A 20,000-nucleotide genomic window follows, 5' to 3' on the forward strand; every position below is an offset into this window, starting at 1 on the left:
TTAAAAACATTTTGATTAAAGTATGTTATTGGGTTTTCTATTTAGAGTTTAGGGAAATATTTATAACTTGATTCCTTGCAACTTTATTCCAAGATATTCTTATTCGGATGGATTTGGATTTAATCAGAATATATTCTTAAGAATGCATTATTAATTCTGAATGGAGCCAGTAGGTCTCCAGTTATGACAAGTTTCAGAAATGTAATAATCTGATGGCATGTTGTAGTTCTTTGATGGCAGTTTTAAGGTTCTTTTTTTTTTCAGCTTTACCATAACAGTGATAATTAATAAAAGAATTGGCTTAGACATGAGAAGAACCTGGAATGGTTTTCTGTGTTTTATTCTTTAAAATAAATGGATAAGAGGTTTTTTTTTTTCTTGACACATAGTTTTTCTAACACATAGTTTTCCTCAATACAGAGATTGTGCTTATTATGCTACCTACGTGACTTTTTACTATTTTGTAAAAAAAAAATGTTTTTATACTACAAATAAAAGGAAATGGCCATGTTTTGCTTAAGATCATACTAGTACCATAGCAGAGATTGATCTGGATCTAAATGATAACCCAATACACTACAGAACTAAGCCCATAATGATGCTAGTTTTTGTCTTTCCATCACCTCCAATCTCCCCCCCCCCCCGTCCCTCTCCCTCTCTCTCTCTCTCTCTCTCTCTCTCTCCCTCTCTCTCTCTCTCTCTCTCTCTCTCTCTCTCTCTCTCTCTCTGTCAGGAAGAAAAGGACTAAGACAGAGAATTCAGTCTTCTTAATTGTAAGCCTCATTAGTGATGGTTGCCAGGCAAATACACACCTATGAAAGAGGTAAACAATACGTCATAGATCATAATGACTCTTGTGCTTGGGGCAACCTTTAATTATTATATTTTTTGTTCTCTCTTACCTTAGCTATTAGAGAAGAAAAACATTTTTCTTCTGCAAAGAACATTAATATTCTGATGCCTAAATTATATTTTAATTAGTTCACCATTGCATGTAATCACCACTCTTTTATGTTTTCAGTAAATCTGAATCACTATTTGTGGATTGTTCAGTTTGGTGTCATTACTAGAATTAATGAAAAGGCTGGTCAACTGTATAGTAGAGTCTACTTGTCTAGCTTCAATAGCAGCATGACAATGGTATATGAAGCAAAGCATTGATTCTTGGCATAAGAAGTTCAACAACCTACAAACAGATTGTCTATCAGAGCCATGTAATCCAGTATCATGTTTATGATCATGGCTAGCTACATTTCTAAAGGCATAAGATGGGCATAAGATGGGCATGAGGACACAAGTCCTATCTGCTTTTGTTCACATGGTTCAGAATCAGAATGTATATATATATCTCCCCCGTCTTTTCTGTGTATGTGTGTGTAATGTATCTTGGAGGTCAGTTATATTAGAGATCATATGACAATAAGCTCCTATTGATAGTTTTATTTTTTGTCAATTTATTGAGTACCTTTTGAAAGTCAGAAGTTAATGTGCATCACTACATCTCCTACAATCAAAATCCATAATTTAATTATAAACAGTGTCAAGAAGCAACATGTGAAGAAATAATTTTTATTTATTTATAAGCATGGCTTCGGAATTACTGAAAGAATTAAACTTTGAGTTTATCCTGATTTAGGGGAATGCAAGAAGCCATTCTTCAACATTGGTGGATGTAGGGTAAGTACAAGGCATCTCATAGAATACAGTATCATTACACACACATCATAATCTTTGCAATTCACTGAGTCTCTATATTAATTTTTCTTTTAAGATGCACAGAGCATGGAAGAGAGAACTCTTGTTCTGTCCCATGGCAAGGATATATAGCTGAATTCAACCTACTGATGTTTGTGGAGATTCTTAGTCATCCATGTCATGGTTGTCCGAAAGGTGCTTTTTTCAAGAGGCAACTAGACTTCCTGGTTTTGCTTTGAAGATGTTTTGCTTCTCATCCAAGAAGCTTCTTCAGCTCTGACTGGATGGTGGGAAATGGATGAGAAGTGAAACGTCTTCAAAGCAAAACCAGAAAGTTCAGTTGCCTCTTGAAAAAAGCACCTTTCAGTCAACCTACTGATGTATACGTCTTAAGGTAAATAAAATAATAATTATTTGCAGGAGATCTTAATTTCTTGCCCAAGTAGCTTATAACTCGACATTAGACCAACTAATTAGGCATCATGTTCTCCATTAATGGTATTTTTGTATTTCTGTTTCAAAGTTAACAAAATATCGGTTATGATGCCTATACTCTGAAGTTGTTCTTCCCAGAAGATTCAAGTGCCCCACCTTTCTTATTGTTCTGAAAAGCTATAAATCTAACTTTTATTTTTCAAGCAGTTATCTCCATGTTTGTTCTTTCTGTAATTTAAGGATTAGCATTGTGTCTTCTAATTTTTATTGTATTATTTGTTCTGCTGTGGAAGATCATATACCGGGTATGTGGCAAAAAGTGGCCTATTAACAGTATAAATAAACACTGTTTTTACCTAAAAAGAAAGCAGTGCTGAATTTAATATAATGTTTTCAACTCCCAAAGGAAGATTAGGCAGGAAAAACCCCTCTGATCTGTATTATCTAAAAACCATTACTACATTGTCAGTGACAAGTTTTCTATTTAAAATATAAATTATTTGGGAAAAATGTTATCTCTTTTTCAGTTAAATGTAACATGTATTGCTTTATACTATTAGAAATATATCCATCATTACTATACAGATTTGTTAGGTATCAGTGGCACTTTCAATAAAAGTAACTGGGATTGGATTTGGCCTTAAGTAAATCCTAGATAAATATCAGATGTTAGATGCTTGAATATGCAACCTGCAGTGGTTGACAATGTTTTATTTTAGAGAATTGAAATTACTTTTCCCTTTGTACTCTAACATTTTTAGGAAAAAAAGGATGAAGAGACATACTGCTTTAATATGATGCATTAAGGCCCAGGCCAGTGAGTTGTGCAAACTCGTAGTAAATTCTTTACAAAAACTACCATTGATCATGTTTTAAGGACTATGCAAACTTACATGCATAATGTATATTTTTCCCGATGATTTCAAAAAAGCCAAAGTAAAAGAAAATCGAACTGAAACAGAAAAAGCTGTTAGCAAATAAATAGGAAAGAATAGAAAAGGGCTGAACATTGCAGATGTTATATGTTATAAGAAATTTAAGTCAAAAGCAAATAAGGAAGGAACAACCTTCTTTTTAAAGTGGAATCGGAAAAGCTAATGCATTTTAATGGGATGAATCCGAAGGACAAAGAAACCATGAAAAATAAATAAATATGGTCGTGTGTGGAAAAAAATGGTGCAAAGAAAGCATTGCAAATTAAAAAGCCATGTAAATGTGTGCCTACCATTTTCCAGATAAGAAGGGGCCGTACCTTCTGAGGGGTCAAGGCGGCGAGCCCGCCTTCCATGTTTGGAGTTGTTGTGTACAAACATGTTGTCTGAGACAGCCAGAACATGGCCATCCACATTGACTGTTGTTGATACAACAACCTAGGAGGGAAAGAAAGAAAAGAAAGACATTTCTTTTTTTTTGAAACATACAGACTCTGAAAATGGGGTGCACCTATTGCAATAAACATGCTGAAAAAATGTATAATGTAGTTTGCTATTTTTAAGAACACAGTGTTATTCATAGATGCAATTCAGTCGCCTTTTTTTTTTTTTTTTTTGGCTATCGCTGGAGATTTTCCTATACACAATTCCCCTCCCTTCTTCAACACCCTCCACACTAATTAGAGTTTAATCTCCTATTATGCTAACAAATGAATTCAATTCTAGGAAAATATTCTTCTAGTCATTTGTTTCAGAAACACCCCTCTAACCACTCATTTTAAAAGCTACTGTTTTGATTGATCTGTTGATATATTGATTAGATAGTTTATCTAATTAAAATTTGTACACTTGAGACTGTCTTCAAATGAAGAATTGTGAGCACTCCAAGTCAAAGGGGAAAATACTTCATAAATCAGTAGCTATGTGTAACTTTCTGCTGTTCTTTTCAGAAATGATCTTTAGGTCATTTTTGCTATTGTATTTACAAAGCAATCTTATAAATAGGTATTATGGGACAAGGAATTTCCAAAAACAGAAAAATTGCCTCATTTAAAGATTGAAAAGGAAAAAAAGAAATGGCTCTCCCTCCCACTGTAATAAACATTACTATTGCTGGGCCTCATATAATTTGTCACGTAATACAGAAATATTTCGGATTACAGGATGCCTTTGTTTTTATAGATCTGGCCTTTTAGCTTCTTCATGCAACTCACATGGAACAATTTTTTTGCGCTTTCTAGAATTTGAGAAAAAGAAATCTATAACAGATATTAAAACCTTCCTTGAGATTATATGATTGTAGCTATTGTAGTGCACCATCAAAATATCCTAAAATATGAATGCTCTAACAGATTCGTTAGCAAGGTAGAAACAGACACAAGGAGATGTTTATATCCCTTCATCGTCTTCTTTTTTTAAAGAATATGCTTTCTTTCTGCATATTTCTGCAGTAGAGAAATATTCTTTCTATCTATATACAATTATCTCACATCAGGCGAGGTCTAGGAGACCATTGGATCTTTCAGATCCAAATATTCAATTAACAGAATCAGATTTCATGCAAATTCTAAATTTTTGTTTTTCGTCATTCTGAAGAGGGAAAAAAGATTCACAAAATGCTGTGAAAAGAACCAGGAGGAGATTAAACTATATTGGATTTGCACATCTTATCAGAACAATTCACAATTCACCAAACAGAACAGATCACCAAAGGGAGAAGTGATCAATCGCTCTCCAAAGAACTTTCAGAGGTTCTTTGCAGATGACAGTAAGCTGGCGGGAATAGCCAACATCCCAGAAAACAAGTTCAGAATCCAAAAAGATCTTGACAGACTTGAACAATGGCCCCTATCCAACAAAATGAAATTTAATGTGGAAAAAACCAAGATTTTACACCTAGCAGGAAAAACCAAAGGTACAAGTACAGATTAGTCAAAACCTGGCTCAAAAACAGTAACTGTGAGTGGGACCTTGGAGTCCTAGTGGATGATCAAACATGAGTTAGCAGTGTGCGGCAGCAGTTTAAAAAAGCTAACACAAACCTTGGTTGTATAAACAGAGGCATAGAATCAAAATCACATGAAGTTTTAGTACCGCTTTATAAAGCCTTAATAAGACCACACCTGGAGTATTGCAACCAGTTTTGGTCACCAGATTACAAAAAAAGATGTTGAGACTTTGGAAAAAGTGCAGACAAGAGCAACTAAGATGATTAAGGGCCTGGAGACAAAAACACATGAAGAACAGTTGCAGGAATTGAGTATGGCCAGTCTTGAGTAAAGAAGGATTAAGGGGTGACATGATAGCAGTATTCCAGTATTTGAGGGGATGCCACAAAGCATCAGAAGGCAAGACAAGAAACAATGGCTGGGAACTAGTCAAGGAGAAAAATAACCTGGAATTAAGGAAAAACTTCCTAACTGAGGACAATTAACCGGTGGAACAGATTGCCTTCAGAAGTTGTGGGCCCTTCATCACTGGAGGTTTTTAAGGGAAGCCACCTTGAAATGGTATAGGGTCTCCTGCTTGATCACGGATTGGACTAGAGACCTGCAAGGTTCCTTCCAGCTCTATTCTGATTGTTTGAATGCGTTCTTAATGTCTGATAACTAACGTTTTCTGCAACTGAAAACAGCATATTGAATATCACAAATGTCTTCAGTCACTTCTAATTCAAAAAGTAGACATAATCAACTTAATTTATATGTTGATGACAATGACTTTTCCTTTTTTATCTTTAATCGGAGCTCTTCTATTTCCAGATTCAGAAGCACATTGACCAACCAAAAACTAAATAGATCCAAACTTGTCTATTGCTACCCTGTTTCTCTGAAAATAAGACATCCCCTGATAATAAGCCCAATCGGGCTTTTGAGCACATGCACTAAAATAAGCCCCCCCCCGAAAATAACCCCTCCCCGAAAATAACCCCTCCCTGAAAATATTTAACCGCATGAGCAGCCAGTCTCCGCCATTTCCTCTGGTTAGGGTTAGGGAGACAGAACTGGAAATCAGGTAAGATGGCAAGAGGAGCCCCAAAATAATAAGATCTCCCCAAAAATAAAACCAAGCACTTATTTCAGGGTTCAAAAAAATATAAGACAGGGTCTTATTTTCGGGGAAACATGGTATTTTTCTGTCCACCACAAGAAAATGGTGAATAAGTTTAGTTTTAGTTTATTTGATTTGTATACCGCCCTACTCCCGAAGGACTCAGGGCGGTGAACAGCCAAGCAATAAAATACATAAATACACAAAATTTAAAAACCAGATAAAATCAAATAATAAGGCTTTCTGACTGTTTCTTAGCACAAATTTTAAAATGAATACTTACAAAAATGAAAATTCTTGCATTAACATCTATCCGTTAGATGTTACGTGCCATTCTACTGTAATGATCAATTAATTATCATTATAATGAAAGGCCTTTCCTATTGCATCTACATATACACTTATAAGATACTTTCATATGTTGTTTTTATTGTAAGGATCCTATATGAGCTTATAAGTCTACAAATTAAACTTAAGAGAATTATATCAAAAACTGAGACAGAAACTTCAGTGACAACAATGTGTATAGTAGTTAAGGTATTGGACTAGGACCAAAAAATCCAGATGCACCTTCAACCATGGATACTCATAGAGAGATGAAGTGAATGGAACCACATCCTTATTCTCTATCCAAATACCTTACAGCAGGGGTCCCCAGCCTGGGTCCGCAGCCTATACTGGTCCATGGCTTGTAAGGAACTGGTGCATACAAGCAGCAGGAGTGTGCACGAAGCTTCATTTGCACATGCACAGGATCTAGGGCAGGGGTGAAATCCAGCAGGTTCTGACAGGTTCTGGAGAACCGGTAGCAGAAATTTTGAATAGTTCAGAGAACTAGCAAATACCACCTCTGGCTGGCCCCAGAGTGGGGTGGGAATGGAGATTTTGCAATATCCTTCCCCCAGGAGTGGGGAGGGAATGAGGATTTTGCAGTATCCTTCCCCTGGAGTGGAGTGGGAATGGAGATTTTGCCGTATCCTTCCCCTGGAATGGGGTGGGAATGGAGATTTTGCAGTATCCTTCCCCTGCCATGGCCACCAAGCCACATCCACCAAGCCACACCATACCCACAAAGCCATGCCCACAGAACAGGTAGTAAAAATTTTTGGATTTCACCACTGATCTAGGGTGCATGCACGAAACTATCTCTCCCCCATTGCCCCTGCCAGCACTGGTCCGTGGAGCCAGAAAAGTTGGGGACTGCTACCTTACAGGATTGTTGCGAGTCTGTATTGCCTTGAGATCCTAGAGATTAGGTAGGATATTAATCTAACATATAATTTTTTAAACAATGCTTCTCTACTCCTATACTGTCATTTCCCTAGGTTTCTGTGGTTATTTTTCTAATGGACCACTTCTTATTTTTCTAGTGCACGATTGGGGAAGGTTCTATGCGTATTGACAAAATCACACGTTTCTTGAAAGAAAAGAAAGGAAGAAAGAAAGGAACACCTTACAATGGTATCACAGATAAATTAATGCAATATATACTTTCCCTTTGGAAACCAGTGAGTACAAGGCATCAGATGTAAATTCTTTTGTATTTTCAATGTTTTAGATCACCTTTGATCCTGTTTTTTTTCCACATGCTCTAATTAGCTATCAGCTATTATAGCACCTTCTCCTGTATATTCGGCCTCCTCTGAGGCAGCCATCTGTGTTCCCCTTGAGAAAAGCCTGAGGGTGTTTCTCTAGAAGTCTGTGATTCTGCAGCCTGCACTGTTTTCTCAGGGAAAAAAAAGCAAAACAACTCCCTACCCACCCCACAAAAAACACCACACATGCACAGACTGTATTGTTTGTCTAGGTCATCCATTTTAAAGGACTCCACACTCTTCACTATTTACAACATTTTAAAGTTCATCCTTACCTTAGTAGGCTAGTGGTTTTTAGCTTTTGTGAGTTATAAGGGGATTGACACACCCGTTCCCATATAAAGTGTTTTTTTAGAAATGAATTGTCAGAACAATTGTCCATAGAATGAAACAGATTAAGTATAGTTCAAAGCAAAGTTTTTGCCTCATTTTTTCCCCTAATTGATACACCCAAAATATAATTTGTAAAGGATAAAGTCTTTAAAATAGGCACTACAAACATGTCACTGAGTAACGATACAGGGGGGAAATGGTGTTAGTCGCAAAAGTACATTTGCATTCTCCTTAGTTTTATTTGGTTGGCTTTTTGCAGTGCATCTAATGAAAGTGCTGACACATATATTTTTAAAACAGGTTTACAATCTTGTTTAAGACCTGACATCCTGTTAAATCTACTTAAACATTGTAAGAAGCCGGCTTATTATCTACGGAAGCTGAAGGGAGACTTTTTAGGAGTTCTTTTGCAGCTACGTGATTACTTATGACTGGTGAGACAAGTGGGTTTTTCTACTAATTCCAGGTTTTAAATGTAGGTAATGGCAATTTCAAAGACTTCATCTGTCCTTTAAAATGTATTTGGTAGGTCTACCAATTGGAAAAAAAGTAAAAGAAAAATCTTCAGTTAGAACTGTATTTAACCCAAGTAGTCTTCGCTTAATGACTAGTCACTGAATGACCATCCAAAGTTATGACAGCCTTGGAAAGGGTTCTTTACAATCTGTATAGCATTTCCAAGCATTGTAAAATGTGGCACTGTCCCTCCCTGTGATCATGTGATCACATGCCAGGCCCTAAGCAACCAGCTAACATTTATAACCAGCTGCAATGTCCTGTGGTCATATGATCACGATTTGCAACTTTTTTGCCTTTTTTCATCAGGAAACAACAAAAAACGCTCATTGCATATGCTGGATTAGTTTAATAACTATGTGGTTCAATTAACTACTATGGTGACTCACTTTACAACAGTTGTAAAAATGGTCATAAAATCAAATTAGGTCATGTGGTGACGCACTTATCAACTGCCCTGAATTATAACCAAAGCGAATAGTTACATTGAATTGGGAAACTATGCATATTTAAGCTCTGCTATAGCCTTTATGCTGTTGTTCTATTATGTTATTTTTAACGTTTTTCTTAATTTCTCCCAATTAGTGAAATTAATTATATGTTAAAGCATAACCTGTTCTATAGTTGTTTGGATTTACCAGGTAGATTTGGAAAACAGTTTTATTTCTCTCATATTAATATTTTAAAAAATACTACATAAAAATTACAGTGATGAATCCAATTTTCAAGAAATTATATTTTTTTTCTACAGAAATTATATTTTATCACAATTTTTTGTGTGAAAAATACAGTAATTCAATAGCATTGACAAAGTTCTGAAGGTAGGAAAATTATCAGATATTTATAAGTTTTTAGAATTTGTTGCAAGCAGAGACATTCCTGCTTAGGTCTATTCAGATCCTCATAAGACAAATAACTAAAATAGGAATTGGAAAAGCAAGGTAGAGTTTCTGTTTTTCTCCTGAAGTACAACTGAAAATATAACTTGCAATTAAATTAGAAAATAATTACAGGGGAAATGACAAACCTTGGTTAAATTTGCTGCTTTGAGTTTTCTTTCCAAAATGAATGTATTAGTGAAATAAAATAATAGGCTTTCCCTTTGTAAAAATCCTTTCAAATCCTTTGTATGTCATTTTAATTCTTTTTTAAAACAGTACCTGGAATCTTCGCATATCTCGTGGGTTTCCTGCATTCTTCAAACAGTTTTGATTGCACTTGAGGAAAAACTTTAGAAAAAATCTACAAAAATACAAAATTAGAATTTGTTAGAAAGATTAGGCATTAAGAATAAATGTTTAAGCATGTAACATGTTGCTACAAATTGCAAGTGATGGATAGCTGAAAATATACTCATTTTATTACTGTAAAGTAGTAATATAGCTAAACTGAAGACTTTTCTTATAGCAACAATATATATGAACATCCTTTATTTGAGCAAAGAATGGACTTGACCAGCAAAAGGTGCAATTCAGTGTAGATCTGTTTAAATAATATTAATATTGCAATCCAGATAATGTTTATTCAGACGTGTACATGATTCAGATTTCAGAATATCTACAATTTTATTCCTCCCTATTCAAGAATAAGTCCAACATAATTCGCAAAATTAATTTTATCTGAAATATATTGTATTAGTATAGAAACAGAAACAGAAACAAACCTAAAATGAACAGTTGGAGTACTTTAAATTGTTATAGAGTCTTACAATTTTCTACATGCTTTAGTCAAAAAGAATTATAGATGGCCCAATTGCCTGCATAGTATGAAGTCTGCTTCCTGAAATATGTGGAAAAATGTATTTAGTTTCTTTCATTCAGAAGGGGTTTATCCAGGGGTGAAATCTAAATTTTTTTGCTACCGGTTCTGAGGGCGTGGCTTAATTAGTGGGTGGGGCTTGATGGTAAGGTGACTGGGTGGGCATTGTCAAGTCAATGTCACTTCTTTGCCCTTTTTTAACCTACAAAACACAACACAACACAACTGGCTCACCCACAATGTAAAAGCAGCTGTGCTAGACCCAAAATGGCCCCTGCAACAAGCAGGAACCTCACATAGCCACAAAAAGTCCAAAAAAACAACTTTCACACTTTACACACACACACACTTTACACACATACAACACAACACAACACAACTGGCTCGCCCACAATGTAAAAGCAGCTGTGCTAGACCCAAAATGGCCCCTGCAACAAGCAGGAACCTCACATAGCCACAAAAAGTCCAAAAAAACAACTTTCACACTTTACACACACAAAATTCCACATACAGCTTTGTGAGATTTTGTGTGTTTGTGTAGTTAGAGTGAAACACTACAGAAACACACTAAATCTCAGAAAGCTGCACAAATATTATTTTATTTTATTTTTATTTTTATATAAAAGCAGCTAAATTTAAAACTTCCTAAACTTTAAATAGCTAGGTCTAAAAAAAGAACAACTAAAAAAAAACCCAATTAACTATTTTTTTTTAAAGCTCCCAAAAGGGAAAAAAACTTACCCAATAGAACAGAGGTCTCCAACCTTGGCAACTTTAAGACTTCTGGATTTCACCTCCCAGAATTCCTCAGCCAGCTTTGCTGGGAGTTGAAGTCCACAAGTCTTAAAGTTGCCAAGGCAGGAAGGCAGGCAGGCAGATAGAGCTGCTCACCGATGAGCTTGATTGCAGGCAGGGAGATTCAGTTGCTTGCTAATGCAATGGATTGCAGGTATTACAGCAAGCGAAGCAAGGCAGGCATTGGGACCAGCAGCTAAGGTAAGCAAGTGGGGGGGGGAGGGATTTTTGCTACCTTTGGATCATCAGAGCCATTTAAAGGAAAAAAACTTTTTTTCTTTTAAATGGGTCTGACGATCCAAGCTGAGTTGCCTGATTAGCAGGCAACTCAGCTGGGATTGTCAGAGCTTGGATCGTCAGAGCCATTTAAAAGAAATAAAAGGCTCTGATGATCCCACGGCTCAGCTGGGCATGGGGGGCAGGAGCAGGGATTTTTGCTACCGATTCTCCGAACTGCCCGCCACCATTGCTACCTACTCGCCCAAGCCGGTCTGAACCGGGAGCATTTCACCCCTGGGTTTATCCCTATGAAGAAGTCTTCAAAATTTCAGCATTTAAAGTTCAAAGATAAAACAAAGAAATAAATAAAACTTTTGATTTATAATCACTTTAGCAATTCCTGATGAAGAAGACAAATTGAGAACTGATGTTTTTTTTATAGCCCTGAATGCCAGCTAAATCCTAACAGAGTAAATCTATCAGCTAAATCAACATATAAGCCAGGATCTCCTTAACTCAGAGGCCTCCATTCTGGAAACCCAGTAAGTAAGATTTTCGAGCCATATTACTTTCCATAAAACTAGCTCCCTTTACCTCAGGAACATCATAAAGCACTGCTAATAGTGCGACCAACATATACGCATGAGCTGACTGAGAAGTAACGAAGCGTAGAGTCCAGGCTATAAACATTTAAGTTTAGGATTTCCCTCCTTTACCACAATCTGAATAAAAACATTGTCTCTTGCTTCACTTGACCTTAAAAAAATCCAATTATTTCTAATTTCCCAAACTTTCCTTCATTTTGTGGTTCTTACAAAAATTGTTCCCTATAATTAGTAGCATTGTTTTAATTTTTTGAAAATAGACCTGTGCATTTTACATTTTAGTTGTGTGTGTGTGGGGGGGAATTGTTTTGATACTTATGACATTAAACATCACACACATCCTTTTTTGGAGAGGGGTATGCCACTCAGAGTCACATAAATGCAATACATATATACATTTTCTAACATTTAGCCTTAAAATATGTTCTATGGCAAAGTTAAGGTAGGACACTTTGATCCACACAAGATTCAGTATATGAATGGAAGCTGTTTTTTCAAAACCAATATATGTTTCAGCTTCTAAGTATTTATTGCATCAAAATGTAACAATATAAGAAACAAATTGTGCTACTATAAAACAACCACGGAAAATGCCTAATTCTCCATTAAGAAATGTAGACATTTTTATTTCCTGGGGTTCTCAATAATATAAACAGCATTTAATTGTTTATGAATCCCCCTGACCCTCCCACATTTCTCTGAATAAATCCATGAGTTGTATCACAACTGTCACATTCATAGTAGAGCTACTGAAGAAGATAAGTGGACAGCCACTAAAATGTGTTTGACATATCTATACTTATAAAATCTGAGCATCAAAATTTGATGCATTTGGACAATCCTTGGGGAGAAAGTTCCAACTCTTTAAATGGCCATAAACAAATGCTGTCATCTAATCCAAACCATGGTGAGGTTGACCTTGTAAGGCCCAATAGTCATTCCTAGAAAATGGGGGGAAAACTATGGAAACAAGAGTAAGACATTTTGAAAGGCAAGAGTCAGTTTCATGTAGCAATTAAGGCATCAGGCTAGAAATGTAGGTGTCAGGTTTCGAGGTCGTCTCAAATAAATTGCATTTCAAACAAAGTCTTTGAAGAAAACTCCCATTTATTTAGCATGACATTCTAACTTGACTGCATCGCAGCCAACACTGACTTCCAGACCCCAAACCCTCCCTTTCTGTTCCCCACTCTCCTGCGCTCATTGGCCATCTTCCAAGTCACTCTACCCCTAATCTACTGCTCCAGCTCAAAGGAATTTCCCCCTTCCCATCCCATCTCCTAGGGGATATTATCTCCAAGGAAAATAAGTAGGTGAAAAGTCAAACGTCCCTTTCCAGACGCCTCTGCTTCTCCTTCTTATGTCAGCACTAGAGTAAACACAGCTTGAAGTGCTGACAGTAGGGGCTTATGAGTTCTAGTCCCACCTTAAATGTGAAACCAGCCAGGTGATCTTGGGACACTTATTCTTTCTCAGCCCTAGGAAGGAGGCAATGGCAAACCACTTCTAAAATCTTGCCAAAAAAAAGGCAGTGACTTGTCCAGGGAGTTGCTAGGAGTCAACACAGATTTGAAGGTACCAGGAATGAATGAATGAATGAATGAATGAATGAATGAATGAATGAATGAATGAATCTGAAAGGCAATATGTTTGCAAGATTGTCACCCTTAATCTTTACAGTCTCAAGACATAGGTAGGGAAGGGTCCTGTACCGGTCTCAGAGGATAATAATATTATTATTATTATTATTATTAGATCTAATAATAATGTTTTCCCCTGAAATCAAGTTCCTGGCCTGAAGAGCACCTGAAGGAGTTTTTAGTGGTAGGCATCAGTGAGTCCATCATCTGGCACAGATGGCAAGTAAGTAAAAAGATCCATATAGTGGTACCTAGGCACTCAACTGTTTTAAAACTCATCAATTTTGTAGTCAATAGATTTTAATGCAACATTTAGACCATTAAGTACAGTTAAGTATTGTGTAGTCTTAAAGCAGTTTTCTAAAACTTGGTATATTACTTTTCAATTTAAAAAGTCAAACATCTCTATGGACTATAATTGATCATGAAGTATCTATTCCATCATTGAGTTATTGCATTTTCCAAACTTTAAAAAAAAATGTGAGAAGGCATCATACAAATCAACTAGGCCTTTTGTTCTTGACTTCTTAAAAAAGCAGTTTTTAAAGCAGGTTTTTGAATATATATATAGCAATCCAGGCTTGGAAGTAAATTCCTTAACTTTTGAAATCATAATCAATATGGCAGTGTCTATGAGAATTCATATTGATTCACTTGATGCAAATATTCAGAGGAAAAAAATAAAGCTGATCAACTTTTTTCCTCCCTCAGTTCTGCCCACACCCTACCCTTTCTGCAGGTCTTTCAAAAAAATAAATATTGAGAATAATTTGAGAGAACATTTATTGGAGATTAACTGCCCTTAGAAAAATCTATGGAATTATTGGAAGATATATATAGTATGGTTATTTCTCCCTTTGCTTGTTGTTTACTCACAATGGGAAGGGTGTTTGTTTCTGACCCAATCTTTCTTAGAGAAATCTTTTATTTGAAAATGAATCAGTTTCTGCTCAAGTGCCACCTGTTAATCTATTTCTTTAGCAAACATAACCTCTTTTTCTTGCCCCTATCATTTGCTAATAGATTTCTAATAAGAATAAGAATAGTAAAAAAAAAAAAAAAGGTTCTTGGGAAGAACTTTAGCTAAAGAACTTTTAGCTTGCAATTGCAATTGCACATTGCTGTGAACAGATCATCATAATTTATTCATTAATTACAATATGTTATTATGGGCTATCAAGTGGGTGTCAGTACTTAGTGATTAACTAGACAGATTTGCCATGTACCAATTTTCACAGAAATGGTAGAAATATGAAACTTATTATAGAAATTAGAAAAATATGCAGGACAGTGAATGTAATTTATGAAAGGCTGAGGTCAAAAACCTTTGGAAGAGGATAGATTATTAAGAGAAAAGGAGCTTCCTCTTATTTTAATTAATAATTTCTAAATCATTATTTTACACTTAACTTGAATAAGACCCTAAACATCTTACCATATTCTGAAAAGGGAATTGAGAATAGAATTAGGATACTCAAGATGAAATGTCTTTTTTTTCACCCAAACTCTCTTGTAAACTTTAGGAAAGAAAATAAATTCCCACACTCAATATTATATATTCATTTTCAAGGATAAGTAGTTGGGACTGGAACTTCCAGGACTTTGGGATCGTCATAAATGGCAATCATGTAACTCTGGGATGCTGCCACCATTGTGGGTACATGCTAGTTTCCAAGTGCCCAAACTTCAGCCATGAAATGGTCATAAATGTGAGGACCAGTCATGAATCACTTTGTTTTCCAACGTCACTGTAACTCATTAAACAAATTGGTCAAAAGTCAAAGATTACCTGAACCACATGTAGGTCTGCAGCTCCTCTCCCACTAAAGGTTCACATTTCAAGAATTGTTTTCCCTTAAGTATTTCCTTCATAGCAGTATGTTTTATTCAATGGTACCTTCTCCATGTGAAAAATTAAGCTTGTCCACCTTCTATTCCTCTTGAGAAACAACTTAGTTTAAAATAATTGTAGCTAATCACATTCTGTCTACATGATCTGTTGCTCTAAAGAAAAAAAACCCATAGAAGAAAAATGACTAAATTCTTTGTGTAATGTGTAAAATAATCATATACTGTATTATAAATCTGAGAGCGAAAGCAAGATAAACATTCAACCTATTAATAATGACTTTGATTTGGGAGCAGTCAAATAGATGAATTGAACTAAAGACAAAAATGACCAAAGGTATCATTTATATTGTATATATATAAAATATTCCATATATTTTTTGTACATGATCTATATAATCCTTGCACCAGCAGAAAACGCTGCAAATAAGAACAAGGGCACTGAGTATCTTCTCAGTCTGATGAAGAAAAAAAAAGTTAAGATGTATAATTATAATGATTTATAATTCTTTTCTTCTGTAACTTCCATCCTTTTCATAGGGATGGAGTGATTTGTAAATATATTTTCATAGTTCCATAAATTCTGTCTCTCTTATTTTCAATTACCTATAACTATACCTTTTTGTTCAAGTTAGTTCCCCTGCACTTTTGAATTTTTGAGATGATCCTCTTAATAAATGAGTTGTATATTTCAAAAGAAATAAAACATATATAGCTCTACAAGACAGTTGGACAGGTCTAGTGGGTTTTTGCTATCTTGCACAAGATAAACGAATGGCTTAAATACATTTTTTTTCCTAATTCTGAAACTCTTAAATTTTTTAAATTGCCTGTCTCTGAATCTTTTTAATCTTTTTTTTTGGTCTGGGTGCTCCAATGCTGATTTTATACATGTAAAGAAGAGTGACAACAACTAAAAGCACAATTGTAATTAACTTAAGAAGGAGAAAATGTAGGATCACACAAAATCTGATATGGATGTTCAGAAGACAGTGAAAATATGAAAAATAAAAGACACATTAGAGAGCAGTGTGATGTGAGTCTCAAAATGGTAAATGCAATTAGAGACTTTATCAACAAAACTTTTTATTTTTATTTTATTCAAATAGATTTATATGGCTAACCATCTCACAAAGGTGATTCTGGTGCTTAATAAAGTAGTTAAAATTGCAATATGAAAACAATATAAACAACACACTTCACAGCCAACCTAAATACAGAGTGGCTGTTGAAGACACCATTCCAGGGGTGAAATCCAGCAGGTTCTGACAAGTTCTGGAGAACCGGTAGCGGAAATTTTGAGTAGTTCGGAGAACCAGCAAATACCACCTGTGGCGGGCCCCAGAGTGGGGTGGGAACAAATATTTTGCAATATCCTTCGCCCAGGAGTGGGGAGGGAATGGAGATTTTGCAGTATCCTTCCCCTGCCACACCCACAAAGCCACGCCCACCAAGCCACACCATGCCCACCAAGCCACGCCCACAGAACTGGTAGTAAAAAAAAAATGGATTTCACCACTGCACCATTCGCCAATACTGTGGGCTGAGTTACTTTCGCAACCACCTTATCCGGAAAACATCCAAATCTTAAAAGGCTTTCTAAAAAGTGAGCAGAGACAAGGCCTAACTAATCTTGGACATTATAGCACAACTACAGAAAAGGCACAATTCCAGGTTCCTGCCTGATTGACAGGACTCAGAGCTTGCCCTGCTGCCCAACCTAATGGGAGAATTACTAACAATGGGAGTGAGTGATCCCTGAAACAGAATAGAATTCATTTATTTACATTCTCAGACACACAAATACAGAATTTAAAATTCAGAAGTCTCAATAAACAGTTATGATTTAAAAAAACAAAAAAGTCCCAAAAGTATTAATAATGAGAAGAGGATATCACCCAGCTTCTGCATCCCGTAGCAACTGCAAAAAACTTGGCAACTGTAAGACTGTAATTTCAGAAAGAAGACTAAAATGTCTGATAATTAGGTTTACGAGTGCCAGATGCCATGGCGACACAAGGGGCAGTGCAGCAAAGGAAGGGTTACGACCTTACTCACTCTGTATCTGAGAAGAAGCACATGTGATTGTTATGTGGGAGACTAGTATCTTTTCCTATAGTCTTCAAAATAGGTGAAAATTTGAACCTAGGTTAAAAAAAAATCCCCTATGTGAGACATTCATGATGTTTTAGAAGTAGCCATATCATTTCCAAATTATGGTGAAAACAACTTTAGGTAGGTTTGATCAGATCCCAACTCAAGTAGTGCATTTAATTTGCTTATCATACATTAAGGAGTCAGAGAAACTGGAAAAGGTATAGGTATAATAAGGATGATCTGGCCTTTAAACTAAGTCTTATGAGAATTATGGAACTGGGGAAGTTTATCAGAGAAAAGATGACTGAAGAGAGATGTGATAGTACTTTTAAGTCCATGAGGGGAATAATACATGAGAAACTGAGTATAAAACGAAGAATAATCTTAAATTACATCAAGTTGGGTTCAAGTTGAATGTTAAGACAATTCTCTAAAAATAAGAATAGTTTGCCAGAAGAACCAAGGTCAAGGGAAGTGATAGGTTTTCTATGATTAGATATATATTCAAGCAGAAGCTGAACAGTTATTCATCAAAGATACCTTAATTTGGATTTCTGCACTGAGCATGATAGTGAACTTAATGGATATTTCTAACTTAACCAGGTCACGATTAAGATGGTGCAGTTTTATGGTGTCATTATGCCATCGTGAATTCAAGTCTACACTTAAACATCTACATGCCTTCATGTCCATCGTAATTTTATAATTCTGTCATGCTTTCATACTTATTTCAGTAATCCATAAGGTGTTGTTTGTGCTGTAAGTGGAATGAAGACATGGAGATCTTTAAATGTAGACTTGAATTCATGATGGAATATTTCACCATAAAATTGCATCATCTTAACCATGACCTGATCGAGTTGTCAATCCAAGTTTCTCCCAGCCCAGAAGAGAAAGGTGAGACTTTATTATATTTAATATATTGCTTAGAATTATCTTCATTTTGATTTTGTTAGCTAATATAATTAAGAGTTTGGAAATTTGGTTACTTGGAATTACCTTCTCTTTCATTTTGGGAGCCGATATAGCTAGAGTTTGGAAAATTGGTTACAATTCAGATGTTCCCTTTTTCTATTTATCTTATATCAAAAAGTAGTTTAAGCATAATCAAGTTATGTCTCATTCTAATATCCTCTAACACACAAACTGTAAAAGTCTGTTTCATGTAAAGTGGAATAATGAACTGCAGTGTGGTTGTATCAGTTTATATTTTTACTGCCACTTTACACGAGCTGAAGCTTCAACTTATCATTAAATTAAAATGCACTCTAAGTAGAATGCGGTAAAAAGGGAGGAATTTGATAAAGAATACTTTTTGAACTCATTCCAAGTCACCACCAATATTGCTTCCTTGGTGCTTGAAACATCACAATTAACAGCGCTACACTCATTTTCTCTCTCACACACCCAAACACATCACCAACCTAAAAACCCAAAGATTTATAAAGTTTGAATTAAATGGAATGCTGACAGTCCCACTATAAAGACATTATAAAGTCATCAGTTAGATTCTCCCTTTTTTAGAACAAAATGGACTATTTAAACTTTAAACTTTAAAATCAAAAATTTGGTTTTATCTACTGATAAATTAATGAAACAAAATGAACATAGACCAGGTATTCTTTAAATAAAACAATATGTAATACTCAAAATATTGACAGAGATTTGGAAAACTTTTATTATTTCTAGCCAAACAGATTGATGGAAAGGAATGATATAAAAGGGACTAGGGACTATTGCCTGGCTGGCTGGCTTGCTTGGTGGCTGGCTGGCTGGCTGTCTATCAGGACCAAAGTTGATGTGATGGAGCTAAAGTTGATGTAGAGGCAGAACCCCGTAAAACAAACATTTAATTTGATAATGGCAGAGATCAGGCCACTTGTTGCAGAGGAAACCATCATCAAATGCATCAATGCTACATGAGCTATCAGAAAGATTGTTGGGCAGAAACTGAATTGATGCCAACTTCTCCATTCTAAGCTTCCCAGACATGTGGCACAGTAGAACATCGGCAACCTGGCTTGTGTTTTCTACTACAAAAATACACCAATGTTTTACTTATTTTTCTCATTTCTGTACCACTCCTCTCTGTCAAAGATATACATACACATACTGTATGTAGCACATATGTACTGTATGCACAGAATGGTACAGAAATGAGATGGAAAGAAATCAAGACACCAAGCTTCTCGCAATATCTGTAGGCAGATTTGGGATGCTTTCATGGACATCGTTTTAGTAATACAAGAGGACTAATGGGACGAAAAAGGTCTGAAGGGTGACTAGATGGCCACAAATAAGTTTCCAAACCACAGACATGGTAGTCCTAATAGAAGAACTGTATTTAAATAGCTGACTTCTTAAATACAGAACTAAGTAAGGACAGGAACGCGGTGTCTCAGTGGCTGAGATGCTGAGCTTGTTGATCGAAAGGTTGGCAGTTCAACGGTTTGAATCCCTAGTGCCGCATAACGGGGTGAG

The 20,000-nt window shown here is 35.8% G+C and overlaps 1 protein-coding gene across 1 annotated transcript in view; it reads right to left on the bottom strand.

Annotated features, from left to right (window-relative positions):
* Nucleotides 1-20,000, bottom strand: part of EBF3 (EBF transcription factor 3) — a 201,948-nt gene that overhangs the window by 60,851 nt on the left and 121,097 nt on the right. Inside the window, exons 7-8 of the mRNA XM_070946386.1 lie at nt 9,718-9,799; nt 3,383-3,500 (exon numbers count right to left, since the gene is read on the bottom strand). Coding sequence (XP_070802487.1) covers nt 3,383-3,500; nt 9,718-9,799 — 200 coding nt within the window. The remainder of the gene's footprint in view (nt 1-3,382; nt 3,501-9,717; nt 9,800-20,000) is intronic.

This window comes from Pituophis catenifer, unplaced genomic scaffold (assembly GCF_029215685.1).
Source record: "Pituophis catenifer annectens isolate HBS135680 unplaced genomic scaffold, rPitCat1.0.hap2 SCAF_6, whole genome shotgun sequence".
Classification (NCBI taxonomy): domain Eukaryota; kingdom Metazoa; phylum Chordata; class Lepidosauria; order Squamata; family Colubridae; genus Pituophis; species Pituophis catenifer.